This window comes from Myotis yumanensis, unplaced genomic scaffold (assembly GCF_028538775.1).
Source record: "Myotis yumanensis isolate MYYU_CA2020_CCGP unplaced genomic scaffold, mMyoYum1.0.hap1 SCAF_19, whole genome shotgun sequence".
Taxonomy (NCBI): domain Eukaryota; kingdom Metazoa; phylum Chordata; class Mammalia; order Chiroptera; family Vespertilionidae; genus Myotis; species Myotis yumanensis.
This window is the reverse complement of record NW_027223770.1, coordinates 14,017,571-14,032,988: the sequence shown is the minus strand read 5'-3', so window position 1 is coordinate 14,032,988 and position 15,418 is coordinate 14,017,571. Positions and strand designations below refer to the sequence as shown.

Here is a 15,418-nt window from a genome sequence, read left to right as displayed (position 1 = left end):
GCAGAAACCGGCGGAAACCCTCCCAGCGCGAACCTCGAGCTCCCACCGCCCACGGCTGTCAACACCAGCTTTTACACTTGGTACCCGCAATATTTCAGAGATGGCAGAGGAATGTTACATATTTATTTCCGCGTTGTTTGACTTTTGGGTCATCAGAGAGCATCTTGGTGCACAAACTTTTTCCATACAGGGTTGTTTAGAGGCTGGGTCTGTGTGCTTCCAACATTGTAATGTTATCAAGTAACTCATCGGTCACTTATTTATTCAGAAGAATATGTAGTTCTTATCAGGGCAGAATGTTTAGGAAACTTATTTAAGGGGAGAGCCAGGCGGTAAAGTGGTAATATTCATACAGTGGAGTCAGTTTTATCTCAGGCAGGTAGTGGATGATATGGCAGCACCCAGTTGGGGAAGGCGGAGGTGGTAGCGAAGGCTTCTTTAAAAAAAAAAAAAGTATTTTTATTGATTTCAGAGAGGAAGGGAGAGGGAGAGAGAGAGAGAAACATCAATGATGAGAGAGAATCACCGAGCGGCTGCCTCCTGCACACCCCACACTGGGAATGGAGCCCACAATCTGGGCTTATGCCCTGCCTGGGAATTGAACCGAGAACTCCTGGTTCATAGGTCGGTGCCCAACCACTGAGCCACCCAGTTGGGCAGGAAAGCTTCTTGGATGTGCCCAAGCTGACTCTGAAGAGAGAGGAACAGGAGGGCATCTTGGGCACTGGGGACAGCATATTCTAAGGCTTAGCATTGTGAGAAGCATAGAAAATGCAAGTAGTTGATTAGAGTGAAAGATGTACCAGTACATGGAGAGAGGCGAGAGGACTGAAGGGGTAGGCAGTGTTTGGACCGCAAAGGGTCTTGTGTACCAATCTGAAGAGTTAGACTTTTACCAATGACAATAGGAAGCCAATAATGAACGCGTATGTGTCAGCCCCTTTGCTTGTTTTAGGTAAACTTATCCAGCTTTGTCAGGAACAACATATTTTTTTACACACCCATATGAAAAAGGGTATAATAATGTGCACCTTTAAAAATAAATATCAAATGAGAGATAGTTGGTATTGTGGGCTGAGTATGGCTTTGGGAGTCAGGTAAGGTTCCATTAAATACAGGCACAGGGATGGGAGTGATCAGATAAGATGGGGTGATGAGCCAGAGGAGAGAGAGAAGGGGCTCACCAGCATTTTACTTAAGTGGTTGCTCGTCAGCGGTTGGCTCCAAGTGGATGTATAGTCTCCCTGGGCTATGAAAAGCACACCTGTACCCATTAAGAGTTGTGACGGAGTCCACAGCCTAAAGTTCCAGCCCTTGGTTAAGTGAGTCCCTGATTTAAATGATGAAAAGGTGTATCTGCACACCTCATGGCACCAGCCATGGCTGGTGCATGGCCCAGACCTTGTTCTACACGGTCCTGAAGCCCCAAGACCATGTTGCAAGTTCCTGCCATCATGTTCTCCTGCCCACTTTGCAGGCCACAGGGGGCCTGGCCAAGTTTGATGACTCACAAAGCAAGCTGGGCATACTCCTAGGGTCTCAGGCCACACCAAAGTGTTCCCAGGGAGTTCATATCTTTTTGTTTTGTTTTCTTCTTTGGATTTCATATCTTTATTCTCCTACCAGCTTACCCCACTGCTGAGTACATATCCCTGAAGGGCTATGGAGTACATATAGAGAGAAGAACCTGCCTCCATTAATAGCCTCCAGAACAACGGTTCTCAACCTGTGGGTCGCGACCCCTTTGGCGGTCGAACGACCCTTTCTCAGGGGTCGCCTAAGACCATCCTGCATATCAGATATTTACATGACGATTCATAACAGTAGCAACATTACAGTTATGAAGTAGCCACGAAAATAATTTTATGGTTGGGTCACAACATGAGGAACTGTATTTAAACGGCCAGAAGGTTGAGAACCACTGCTCTAGAACCTTCTTTTCCTTTTAGAATGTCTACACTTTAATTTTAGTTGTAGCTTTCCCCCCCTTATATTATGCTCTAGATCTAATTTTTTAGTTCTCTGACTCTTCAGCTCTAATTTTCAGATTTGTTTCCATGTGTTGATTATATCTTCTCACCTTTAGGGTAACACGCTACAGGATATATAATTCAGCGGAATCCGAGCCTAGCAATTCTAGAGAAGATATATTTTTTTATGATAGTGTGTGAGGCTTGTGAGGAAGGAGAAAGGCTTTTACCCGTAAAATTTCTTGCTCTGTGGTTTCTTCACTATGGGTTTTCATCGCTCACCTGGCGAGTGAGGTGTTTCGGTTTTGAGGGTTCTAAGCCAGCTAATAAAGTCATGAAATCGACCACCGTGTCAATGTTGTGCTTCTGGGTGGTCGTGTCCTTCAACACACACAAGACACTCAACCAGCTAAAAGAGATGAGCTCAGAGACGTTGGCCCGGAGGAAAAGAAGGATCACGTTGAGGTCATTGATGGGGCACCCCAGCATCTTCCTGCTGAGGAGGTCAAATGCTGGGAGCATCTCGTAGATGGACAGGAGTCGTTTGTCCCACCGACATAGCCGAGTGAGGTTGTAGATGATCACAGGCACCAGGAGGGTGTATGTTGCTATAATGGAGAGACTAACAATTTGGAAAACAGACAGGGAGGTCAGTCGGCAGGTGATGAGGTCGGGGATGTCGGTCTCATTGCTTAGCAGCTCTGTCTTGACAGAACAACTGAACTCCTTTTGGAAGAAGACATCCAGGTGGAAGTGGCCCAGGTACAGGTAGGTGGCTGAGGTGAAGAGGAGCCAGAGGGAGTTCCTCAGGAGGTAGGTAGCCACTAGTGAGTGTGAGCGCTGCTTACACGCCAGGTACCGCTCCAGCAAGGGGAACTCGAAGTATCGTTCTGTGCGGGCCCTGGGCAGGGGAAAAGAGGAGGCAAGGTGAGGAGGGCTTGTTGAGAACTGTATCCAAAGTAACAGACTCTGTGTATCCAACATGGCATTCTCAACCATGAAAACCTGCCTTCTCTGAGCATAACCACCCTCCTCCCAAAAGGAAGGAATAAGTAAGTACATCTTCACTCCCCAAGCATTGAGTGCATTGCAGTAAACCCGGTGAATGATCCATGAGGAATAAATCGCCACAAGGGATTTCTGCCCAGCAAGGCAGAATAAACCTCTAAGCAGAAGTGGGATTCTTAGGAAGCAGTAAGGCTTATTAAATTAGCACTGGACTGGGAGTCTAAATAAGCCTGTTCTGGTTCATGGTCTGAGTACTCTGTGATTTTTTTATACCAATTCATTTAGTTTATAAAAATAAATGTGTGCCCTCGCTGGTTTGGCTCAGTGGATAGAGCGTCAGCCTGCGGACTGAGGGGTCCCGCGTTTGATTCCCATCAAGGGCACATGCCGAGGTTTCGGGCTCGATCCCTAGTAGGGGGCGTGCAGGAGGCAGCCAATCAATGATCCTCTCTCATCATTGATGTCTCTAGCTCTCCCTTTCCCATCCTCTCTGAAATCAATAGAATATATATTTTTAAATTCTGTAAAAATAAATGTGCTAGCAAGTACTTGTTGAGAGCTGTGATACTCAGGCACATGTAAGCCAGTCTCTGTTCTGAAGGAGCTTATAGTCTGGCTTGTGGGGAAGAGGCAGATAAGCTACGCATACATGAAATGAAAATAGCACTTGATTTGTTGTTAAGATGATGGCTGCAAACCATGCTAGTTGTCAATTAGGACAGAGGATAACCGTAGGGGCTGGAGTGTCCAGAAAACTTTATGGAGAATATTGTCTTAGACTTGGCCTTCAAGAGGTAGATAGGTTTCAGAAAAGAGTGTGTGCACAATCCCGAGACAGAATGTGGTTTCAAATCTTAGCTCAACCACCCTCTTGGTGGGGCCCACCCTGGCCATTCTATTTAAAACTGTGCCACTCCACAGCCTCCCAGCCTTTCTAACCACCCCCACCCTTACCCTGCTCACTGTTTTCTTCACACCACTTATTTTCTACCATATAATTATGTGTTATGATTATTCGCTGTCTTGTCTTCCCTTGATAGAATATAAGCCCACATGGGGAGGTGTAGCTTTGTCTCCCCCCCACCTTTGCCCCCCAGCACACACACACGGACACACATCTAAAGCGCCCAGAACAGCCTGGCCAGCGTGGCTCAATGGTTGAGCATTGACCTATGAACCAGGAGGTCACGGTTTGATTCCTGGTCAGGGCACATGCCTGGGTTGCGGGCTCGATCCCCAGTAGGGGCGTGCAGGAGGCAGCCAATCAATGATTCTCTCTCATCATGGATGTTTCTATCCCTCTCTCCCTCCCCCTTCCTCTCTGAAATCAATAAAAATGTATTTTAAAAAAGAAAGAAAAAGTAGTTGGTGGCAGTGAATGTAGAGGGCCTTGGAAGAATGGGGGAATGTGGACATTTTTCTATATGCATGAGGGGAGCTGTTGGAGGTTTCCGAGCAGGGGAGCGGTATAGGAAGTCATATTTCGAGTGACCAATCCCTTTCTGACCGTGTTCATCTGCAAACTGGAGGCAGAGTCTGTTCTCCTCTCCCGGTACACAGGTGGTAGGGAGTTAATGAGAGGAGGTGTTCACCACTGTGCACTCTTGAGAAGGGTGGTACAGAGCAGGGGTGGGGAACGTCAGGCCCTCGGGCCATATAAGGCCCAGGAAATCGTTTGGTCTGGCCCTGCCAAGGCATCAGGGGTGAGTTAATTAAATGTTTGACCAAATAGAGCAGGGGAATTTTTAAGTTGATAATTTTGAATGGCCCGTGAAATGATGTTATAAATATTCAAATGGCCTCTTGGCAGGAAAAAGGTTCCCCACCCCTGGTATAGAGACGAGTTTAAACATGACCTCACAGATATCACTTTAATGCCAGGAGGAGCCCTTCAGAAAGGAGTGGAAGAGACGACTCACTTGTCCAGCTCGTCCCAGAAAACATGGGGGTCCGAGCTCTTGTGCCGGATCTTCACCATGTGCTGCACCAGGCGGATGGAGCGGTTATAGGATTTGTCCAGTTCGCTGATGATGAACAGCAGGTCCGAGCTGAGGGCCGGCGCGGCTGCGTACTGCCACAGCAGAACTGGCAGGTACATGGCCACGGCCAGGGCCAGCAGGGAGTAGGGGAGGGCCTGCAGGGCGAGAGCGAGCTGAGCAGGGAGGCCCAGGGTGCGGAGAGTTCTGAGGGAAGGGCCCCTGCCTCAAAGGGGAAGGAGCTACCACAGGCCCAGGACCTAAGGCCGAATACAGTGAGGCCCAGGAAAGAAGGGATAGCGAGCATCCAGGCTCCCCAGCTCCACTTTGCTGATCTGGGGTCTGTGTAGGGTCCCGGGAAGGAGAGAGGCAAGAGGCAGAAAGAGAGGGAGAGAGGAAGGAAGGAGGTAAGAGAGGAATCAGGGATGGGGTGGGTAGAGAGGGCCCCCATTCCCCATGCATGTTAGCCTTGTAAATTGTCTTAACTACATAATATTATGAGCTAACCAGAAATCGTGGCCAACCGTGGTCCTGGCATCCCAGGGGTGTGTGTGTGTGAAAGAGAAAGAGAAGGTGTGAGTTTCTGAAAGGTGTATTGGACGACGAGAGAAAACTAGAACCTTTTCACACCTGTTTTAAAAAATAACATTCCTTGTAAACAGTCTTCACTCCTAGAGATTTCACGCTTTCCTGACGTAGAATTCCCTCTGCACTGTCTTGAACTTGTTGCCTTCCACCTCTGGCTTTGACATTTCCCGGGACGGAGACCTCGTGAGTCTCTGCATTAAGTCTGGTTTGTCTGCGTCCTGGAACTAGAGTATTTTAAGGCCTTGTAAACTGTCATAACTACAAAGCATCACAGGTGACTTCTGATTAAACGTTGTGAATTGGACATTTATGTGACGTCTGCTCCCTCACAAAACCACTCGGGAACAGTGAAGGGATGAAAAAGACATAATCCTGTAAGAACAAAGAAAACAGGAGAGGAGCTCTAGCTGGCTTGGCTCAGTGGATAGAGCATCAGCCTGCAGACGAAAGGGTCCCAGGTTCCATTCTGGTCAAGAGCATGCGTCCGGGTTGCAGGCTCGATCCCCAGTAGGGGGCGTGCAGGAGACAGCTGATCAATGATTCTCTCCCATCATTGATGTTTCTATCTCACTCTCCCTCTTCTTTCCTCTCTGAAATCATTAAAAATATTTAAGAAGAAGGAGAAGGAGGAGAAGAAAACAGGAGAGGAGACAAGAGCAACAAAATGTTGAACTGAAAAGCAGTTGCGTGACGAAAGAGACCAGCCTGTGGGTGGATGGGAGCTGAGGCAGGAGCGAGCAAGCAAGCTGTCTTCACCACAGAACCAGAAAGGCCCCGGAGTTAGGGATACCGGGTACATCTGAAAGGGGCTGCCGATGGGGCTGAGCACAGGGATATTGAAAAGCCAGCCCTGCAGATTCTTTCTGCAACATGATGCCCTCAGTGAGGGCCCTGTCCCTCCCCTGCGGGAGGCTGTGGTTACGTCCCAGAAACTGAGCCAGAGAGATTCTGCACTTGTGGTCCGTTCTGCAGGGGACCACCCCGAGAACGGGGGGAAGCTACATGAATACTGAAAGCTGGGACCCACATCTGGTTCCCAGAGGGTTGGCAGCTGAGCTGGATATCCGCTCCACCCTGCCCCCTCCACAAAAATTAGGATCAAATCATTCTTCTTCGGAAAACGGACTGGCCCAAGAGAAAGGATTACAGACGCTGACATTCGAGGTTTTCTCAATGAAATGGCCCAAGGGATCTTCAACTCAGGGCTGCTGGCCAGCAAGCCTCATCCATCAGCACAAAACTCTAGTCAGATAGCAGTGGGAAACCCAAGATCACCAGACGTCTGACGAATGCCTGAAACGTGAGCCCATGACCAACATACGAAAGTGGAGGGTGGCGAAGAGATGAGAAAACATAGTGATGCAGCCCAGCCCCACCCCACTCAGCCGTGAGGCCGGCCTGATGGAGCCGGGCCCACGTTACCTTGTGAGGCCAGAGGGATTTCAGCTGGTACCGACCAGGCTCCTCCTGTTGGTGGTGAACCAGCGAGTCCCAACAGGAACTGTCCACATAGGCGGCCTGCCGAGCGCTGAAGTTACTGGGCGAGAAGCAGCTGATGGGAGACCCTGGAACAGGAACACGGCTTTGAGGAGGCCCTGAGTTGGAGTGAGGGACGGGAATCCAGGGGGCACGCAGCTAAAACCTTCTAGGAGTCACCTCCACGGCTCTGCCAGTTTGTGTGCCTGGCAGGCACTTCCTTCTTCCCGCGCCCCAGTTTCTGGGTTTGGCAAGCCCGTGTCACCGTGTCACTGTCGGACGGGCCAGGCTGGACGGCACTCTGGTGTTTGACTCAGGCCTGCCCATGACTGACTTGCCTTTGGCGTCTGCCAGTTTTTTGCTCTCTGAGCTCTCCCTGGACCCCCAGACAGGCAGGCAGCAGGGGGTCGGGGTGGGAGGTGCAGTGAGTGTGTGTGGGGAGGGAGCGGGGGTAGGGGGGTGGGGGGCGGCTCCCTGCACTCCCACAGCTTGGCCCCAGAAGGTTGCAGTTTCATGATGACATCTCCTTTCTCAGAGAGCTGACACCTGGGTCCTAACGTTTACAGGCTGAGTTGCCTGGACTTCTGAGCCCAAATCGAGAGAAAAGGTGGAGGAGAGGTGGTGGAAGGAAAGTGGGCTTGGAGGGAGAATGTCTCGTGTTGGGTTTTCCCATCATTCTCTAGACAGAGGCAGAAATGGGACCCAGTACTTCTTCCCATCTGCGGGTAAATGAGTCGGCACACTTGCTTGGGAAATGTAGTCAGGTCATCACACAGCCGGAAAAGAAACCCAGAAATCCCAGTTCATGGGAAATCCACCTTCTCTTCAGTAGAGGTGGCAGACTTGCTGAGGTCATCCATCACCTAGGACACTACATACATGTGTTTGTTCATGTGGGTGTGGAGAGGAATGAGTGGGTTTATTCACCTGTGATGTTCCAAGCTCTGTCAGGCACCTAACGTAAGTTCTTCAGTCAGTGACCCTGGAGGTAGGGAGTAAGAAGAAGGCTCCAAGGAGGTAAGAGACTTGTCAAAAGCATGGATGGCAAAGGCCTTTAGAAGTCCTAGGTCCTGCCCAGCTGGTGTGGCTCAGTGATTGAGGACTGACCTATGAGCCAGGTCACGGTTTGATTCCTGATCAGGGCACATGCCCAGTAAGTGGGCTCGATCTCCAATAGGGGGTCATGCTGGAGGCAGCCGATCAATGATTCTCTCTCATCATTGATGTTTCTATCTCTCTCCCTCTCCCTTCCTCTCAGAAATATATATGAAATCCTACGCCCTGAAGAGATTATAAGGCCCACAATCTCCCTCATCCATATAAAATGAAGGTTTAATTATTGCAATGACATAAAATACATGAATACTGAAATTTAAACAAAAATTTTTTAAATATTTTTTTAATTGATTTCAGAGATCCCCTACTGGGGATAGAGCCCACAAACTGGGCATGTGCCCTGACCAGGAATCGAACCGTGACCCTTCAGTCACTCTATCCACTGAGCAAAACCAGCTAGGGCTAAACAAAATTTTTTTATTGTAAAATTTTGGAAATGACTTTCAGAAAATGTTGGTGCCCCTGCTTTGCTGGTGCCCTAAATGCATGCTACCCAGCCGGCTGGGTAATGCCCATGCCAGTCATACCACCCAGATAATGTGGGAGCTGCCTTGCATCAGAACCCATGTAAAGAGTGAACTACCCAGCCGGTGTTGCTCAGTGGTTGAGCATCGACCTATGAACCAGGAGGTCATAGTTTGATTCCTGGTCAGGGCACAAGCCCAGGTTTCTGCCTCAATCCCCAGTAGGGGGCGTGCAGGAGGCAGCCAATCAATGATTCTCTCGTTGATGTTTGTATCTCTCCCTCTCCCTCTCTGAAATCAATAGTATGTCCATATAATAAGAGAAAGAGAGAGAGAGAGAGAGAGACACCTCCTATATACTGGGTCTGGGAAGCCACTTACCGGAGGAGAACTCCTGGGCAAAGGCCAGGGACATCAGCAACAAGGGGAAGCCCACGGCTACGAATTTGACTATGCGATCCAGGGGGAGTTCCAGGCGCAGTCCTTTGAGGCGGGGGCCCCTGCGGTCGGGCAGCAGGGCATCTGATAGCATGTACTCTGCAGCTGCGTGTGCAAGCGACATGATGCCGCTGAGCTTTGGGGTGCAGAGGCAGCAGGAGGGGTCCCAGGATCGTAGAGTGAGGAGATGGCAGCTTCGGGCAGCTGGCTTGGAGCAGACAGAGCCTGCAACCCCAGCCTCTCGGACATCTGTGCCAGGAGCAGGCGCTGGTTCTCTAAATAACTGGCCGGCCCCTGAGCCAGACACCTGGTAATTAGAGGGAGGCCTAGCATCGTGGGTCCTTGCTAGAGGAGGGTCGGGTGTCAGCGGGGGCTGCTGGTGTCAGGCTGCTCTCTGGCTTGCCCTGGAGCCGATGGAGGTCTGTGGCTTTATGCTGCCCTCTTATTAATAAAGTATTTTTAGTGGGGTGGTGGAGAGAAGGCGGGCTGTGAGGCCAGGCTTCCCATGTAATTGGTGTGGAATTTGGGTGGAGAGGGCTTAATTGTGTTGAAGGTGCTCATTTTGTGGTTTGGGGTGGAGATAGGGACCCCAAGACTCGGCCGGGATTACGGCTACTACTACATAGTATTCTGTGTCCCAGTGATGAGATGTGCTTTGATCTCAGGCTCTTTCTCAGAAAGGACTCTGCATTTGGTGTTAAATTTCCTTCCATATATTTACAATTTTTTTTTTTTTTTTTTTTTTTTTTTTTTTTTTTTTTTTTTTTTTTTTTTAGCCTTCATCAGTTCTTTAGAAAACCGAGGGACGGGTGGCAGTGTTGAATAGTGGAAAGAAGTGACCTTTGAAATTTGGGGAGAAAGGCTTCCACAGGAGACCTAGCAGTACTCATTTTTAAAATATATTTTATTGATTTTTTACAGAAAAGAAGGGAGAGGGATAGAGAGTTAGAAACATCGATAAGAGAGATCGATCAGTTGCCTTCTGCACGCTCCCCCACTGGGGATGTGCCTGCAACCAAGGTACATGCCCTTGACCGGAATCGAACCTGGGACCCTTGAATCTGCAGGCTGACGCTCTATCCACTGAGCCAAAATCGGTCCGGCTTAGTACTCATTTTTATTGTGTGACTTTGGCCAGGAGTCTCAGCTATCAAAGGGCATGATGTTGTCATCTTACAAGACAGAGAGGCTTGACTGAGAGTATTATATGTGAAGGCATTTTGTAAAGTGTAGGATAAATAGCAACTCTTATTTCCATTTGGTGGGGTTGGGTGAGTGAGGCATCTGCCTTGAGAGGCCCCGACTTTGGCCTTCACACTGGTCCCCTTCCGCTGTGGCCTTCTCACAAGGCAAAGAGTCCGTGGGGCCAAGGGGATGCACCCACTCAGAGTCTCCTCTAGACCACTCTTCTGGCACCTGGGACGCTGTAATTCCGTGCCCAGGTGGCCCCAGCCTGTTCCCAGGGCCCATGCAGTTCTTTTCCTTGGGTGTATCCTCTCATGGACAGATCATGCTGCTGGTGTGCACCCCTAGGACCAAGGAAAGGTGCCTTGAGGGAGTTGGATGGAATTTAGAAGCCCGGGATGCCCACACATGCAATTACGAGGCTTCTTACAATGCGGGGACTTAGCCGTGTTGGGAAGAAGGGCCTTGGGAGGATTCTAAATTTAAATCCAACATTCAGATCATTATGAATTGGTGTGTGTGTGTCTGTGTCTAAATATGTCAAGGTAGGCAGATAGAATGTATTTTATTTAACAGTTTGCTAGCTTTATTTATAATATTTAATTTTTTAGATATATGATATGTGGGCCTCTATTTGAACTGTTTTTCCTGGGCCCACAAATGTTTGGGTTGGGCCTGTCTCTCTCCCCATCCCCAGGCTAGAGGCCAGCTCTGATTCAGAGGTGCTCAGTGTGTGCTAACTGGAGTGGCCCGGGCACGGGAGCAAGAAAAGGGATCCTTTATTTCATTTCCTTTTAGCCTCTCCACACTCTCATTTCTGAATCTTTTCATTCTGTGTGTTTTTGCCAAATGTGTGTTGTTGGTTTGTATCCATGTATTTTCTTTTGATTTTTAAAAATAGTTTACTTTTAAAAAAATATTTTTATTGATTTTTAGAGGGAGAGGTGGGGGGAGGGAGAGAGAGAGAAACATCAATGTGAGATCGGAACACAGATTAATACCTCCTGCACACTCCCCACTGGGGATGGACCCCACAACCCAGGTATGTTCCCTGACCAAGAGTCGAACTGGCAACCATCAGGTGCACAGAACTATGCCCAACCAACTGAGCCACACCAGCCAGGGCAAAAAAAATAGTTTACATCTTTACTGAAGTATATAAACTTACATTCATAAGCACATATCCTAAGTGTACAGTTCAGTCAGCTCTCATCTGATCAGGGAACTGAATGCTACTAGCACCCAGAAGCCACCTGTGTGCTCTTTTGTAATAACTGCCATTTCCCAAAGGGTAATCATTATCATGACTTCTAACAGCATCGTTTAGTTTTGCCTTATACTTTACAAAAATGGAATCGTGTGTGCTCTCTTTTGCTTTGGGCTTCTTTTGCTCTGTATCATATTTATAAGAACCATCCATTTGCGCCTGTTTTGTACTTAATATAAATGGAATTACATGTATGCATTTTTTTGTGTCTGGATTCTCTGCTCAACGTTTTTTAAAAATATATTTTTATTTATTTCAGAGAGGAAGGGAGAGGGAGAGAGAGATAGAAACAGCAATGATGAGAGAGAATCATTGATCAGTTGCCTCCTGCATGCCCCACCCTGGGGATCCAGCCCATAACCTGGGCATGTGCTCTGACCGGGATTCAAATGGTGACCTCCTGGTTCATAGGTTGACGCTCAACCACTGAGCCATGTCAGCTAGGCTGCTCAACATATTTTTGAGATTCATCCATGTTGTTGTGCATATCAAATTTTGATTCCTTGTATTGTGTAGAAGTACAATCTGCTTATCTTCATCAACTGATGGCCAATTGGGTTTCTAGTTTCTGGCTACTGTGAACATTCTAATTTGTATCTTATGGGGAAGATATACATGCATTTCTTTTGGTTATATACCAGCGAGAATTGGTATATTGGGATTACTTTGCATATGTTCATCTTTATTAATTTTCAAAGAGGTTGTATTAATTTACATTTCATCAGCAGTTTGTGAGAGTCTTAATTGCTCCACATCTTTACTATTATGTTTTTGTAATTAACAAACAATTTAGCCATTTTACAAGGTGTGTAGTAGCATTGGGTTGAAGTTTTAACCTGCATTTCTCTAATGATGAATGCAGTTGGCCACCTTGACCATTTCAGTGTCTTCTGTTATGAAGTATATGCTCAAGTCTTTTTCCTGCTTTTCTGCTAGGTTGTCTATCTTTTTATTATTGATTTGCAAGCATTCTTTTTATATTTTGCATATGAGACCACTATCAGATATGTTTTATTTATATTTTTCTCACTCCATTTTTTCACTTTTCATTCTCTTAATAGCCAGAAATTCATCCTTTTCAGGTAGTCAATGTAGCTAGTGTTTTCTCTTAAGGATAGTGCTTTATGTACCCTGTTTAAGAAACTTTTGCTTATTCCAATGTCCTAAAATTTTTTCTGTTCTCTAAATTATTTTTGTTTTATCTTTATCATGTTCTTCAGTCGTTTGGAATTAGTTTTTTAACATATGGTATGAGATGGGAATTAGAGACTAGATATGGCGGTTAAATGGGATTAGAGAGATTAGAGACCAAAGCTAAGATCATCCACACCCTCATATTCCCAATTACTATGTATGGATGTGAACATAGGACAGTGAAGAAGGCTGCTAGGGAAATTATTGATTCATGTGAAATATGATGTTGGAGGAGAACTGTATGGATACCCTGGATTGCCGGAAAGATGAACAAGTGGATCCTAGAGCAAATTAAGCCTGAAACATCATTGGAGGCAAAAATGATAAAACCAAAACTGTCCTACTTCAAGCACATCATAAGAAAGCAGGGTTCTTTGGGAAAGACAATAATGCTGGGAAAAAATAGAAGGCACTAGGGACAGAGGAAGACCAAATGTGAGAGGGACTGACTCCATAAAGGAAGCCATAAGCTCGGGTCCACAGGAGCTGAGCAGGCCTGGTGAGGACAGGGCATGGTGGACATCACTCATTCACACGCTTGCCAGAAATTGGAACTGACTCCATGGCATGTAACACACACATGTCATAAGGGCTCAAGATACATGATCTTTCATGTGGCTATTCAGTCAACTCAGTACAATTTATTAAAAAGAGCATCCATTTCTCATTGTAATACAGTTTGATGTTTTCATAAATCAAGTGACAATTTGTCTATTTTTGTAACAACAGTAAGATTATCTTAACTGCTATTAAGGTCTTTTCCCCTATAGTATAAATGTCCCAGTTTTATTGCTTCTCAAGATTTTTCTACTATTCTTGACATTTTGCATTTCTATATGAATTTGATAATCAGCTTATCAGTTTCAGAATTTTTTATTGAGACTGCTAAATCCCTAGCTTAATTTGAGGAAAATCAAATTTCCTTCCAGTATTGAGGTTTCAAATTTATGAACAAAATATATCCCTCTATTTAGGTATTCTTTAGTTTCTATTCCTAGTGATTTTTAGTTTTCAGTGTGGATATCTTACACATCTTTTGTTATGATTTATCCCCAGGTATTTAATCTTTCCTGTTAATATTGTTAAGAATACTTTTTTTAAAAGTTTTTATTTTCTACTTGTTGCTAATATAAGGAACTACAACTGATTTTTGCATATTGATCTTCTATCCAGCAAACCTTTTAAATTCACTTATTGAATCTAATAGTTTGTAGATTCTTTCGGATTTTCTGTCTACCCAACCATGTCATCTGTGAAAAATGATCATTTATTTTCTAACCTTTATGCCTTTAATTTCTTTTTGAAAACTTATTTTTCTTGCCTTATTGCACTGGTTAGGACCTTCAGTACAATACTGAATATAAGTAGTGATAGTAGGTATCCTTATCTTGTTTCTCCTCTCTCTTTCTCTGTCTTTGGATATTCTTTTTTACATTAAGTTCTCCTATATTCCTACTTTACTAAGTGTGATTATTTTGAATGGATGTTCAATTTTTCAAAGTACTTTTCTGTATAAGTTGAGATGTTCATATTATTTTTTTTCTCCTTATTGTTGTTACTGTGATGAAATATACTGATTGGTTTTTGAATGTTATACTAACGTTGCTTTCCTGGAATGAACTTCATTTGATTCTGATAGATTCTCTTCATTTTTGGTTGTTTCCGTTTGCTAAAATGTTTTAAGGATTTTGCATTTATATTTATGAAAAAGAACAAGCTGGATATTATTTTCCTTTCTTGTAAGGACTTTGGCAGGTTATGCTGGCCTCACTAAGAGAGTGAGGAAGTATTTCCTTTTTATCTATTCTCAGAAAAGTTTGTGCAAGATTCGTGTCAGTTATTAAATTTTTGGAAGAATTTGCAGGTGAAGGCATTTAGTTTAGTGGATTCAAGTTATTTAATAAATATTTGACTATTCAGGCTTTCTAGCTTCTCTTCTATTAGCTCAGTGGTTCTCAACCTTTCTAATGCCTCGACCCTTTAATACAGTTCCTCATGTTGTGGTGACCCCCAACCATAAAATTATTTTGTTGCTACTTCATAACTGTAATTTTGCTACTGTTATGAATGGTGATATAAATATCTGATATGCAGGATGTATTTTCATTGTTACAAATTGAACATAATTAAAGCATAGTGATGAATCACAAAAACAATATGTAATTATATATGTGTTTTCCGATGGTCTTAGGCAACCCCTGTGAAAGGGTCGTTCGACCCCAAAGGGGTCTCGACCCACAGGTTGAGAGCCGCTGTATTAGCTGAAATACAGTAGTTTCTAATGCTGCATAAAAATTGCACTGAAAGTGAGGGCTTAAAACAACAAACATCTCAGAAATTCTGTAGATCAGAAATTTAGAAGCATCTTAGTTGGGTTGTTAGGCTCAGGGTCTCTTGTGAAGTTCAATCAGGGTGTTGACTAGAGCAGCAGACATCCCAGGGCTTGACTGGGACTGGAGGGTCAGCTTCCAAGCTCATCCCGTGATTGTTGGCTGGCGGTCTCAGTGCCTTGTTGGGTGTTGACAGGAGCTGACAGGAGGCCTCAGTTCCGCATCAGGAGGGCCTCTTCCTGGGCAACGTGGTGGGTGGTTTTCCCAGCAGGTGATCCAAGGCAGAGGGCAAACAGGAAGCCACAGAGTGTTTTATGACCTGTGGTTTGGAGTTGCAAATACTACTTGAAAAAGACATGGCCAGAGTTTTGTTCAGTAATATCAGTTACTCTCATGTCCTATTGGG

The 15,418-nt window shown here is 45.7% G+C and overlaps 1 protein-coding gene across 1 annotated transcript; it reads right to left on the bottom strand.

Moving 5' to 3' along the window:
- Positions 1 to 2,231: 2,231 nt before the first annotated feature.
- On the bottom strand, positions 2,232 to 9,160 carry PANX3 (pannexin 3). Its single transcript, XM_070399986.1, has 4 exons — positions 8,980 to 9,160; positions 6,965 to 7,107; positions 4,898 to 5,112; positions 2,232 to 2,871 (listed from the first exon to the last, which is right to left on the bottom strand). Exons 1-4 carry the CDS (start codon positions 9,158 to 9,160, stop codon positions 2,232 to 2,234), a joined length of 1,179 nt encoding a protein of 392 aa, XP_070256087.1.
- Between the last annotated feature and the right edge of the window lie 6,258 nt (positions 9,161 to 15,418).

What these genes read in the sequence shown, in the direction of transcription:
- PANX3 (XM_070399986.1), bottom strand. Translation starts at nt 9,160, where the DNA reads ATGTCGCTTGCACACGCAGCTGCAGAGTACATGCTATCAGATGCCCTG. An exon ending in TGCCCAGGAGTTCTCCTCCG is followed by an intron (nt 7,108 to 8,979) that starts GTAAGTGGCTTC and finishes TTCCTGTTCCAG; the next exon opens with GGTCTCCCATCAGCTGCTTC. An exon ending in AATCCCTCTGGCCTCACAAG is followed by an intron (nt 5,113 to 6,964) that starts GTAACGTGGGCC and finishes CTCGCCCTGCAG; the next exon opens with GCCCTCCCCTACTCCCTGCT.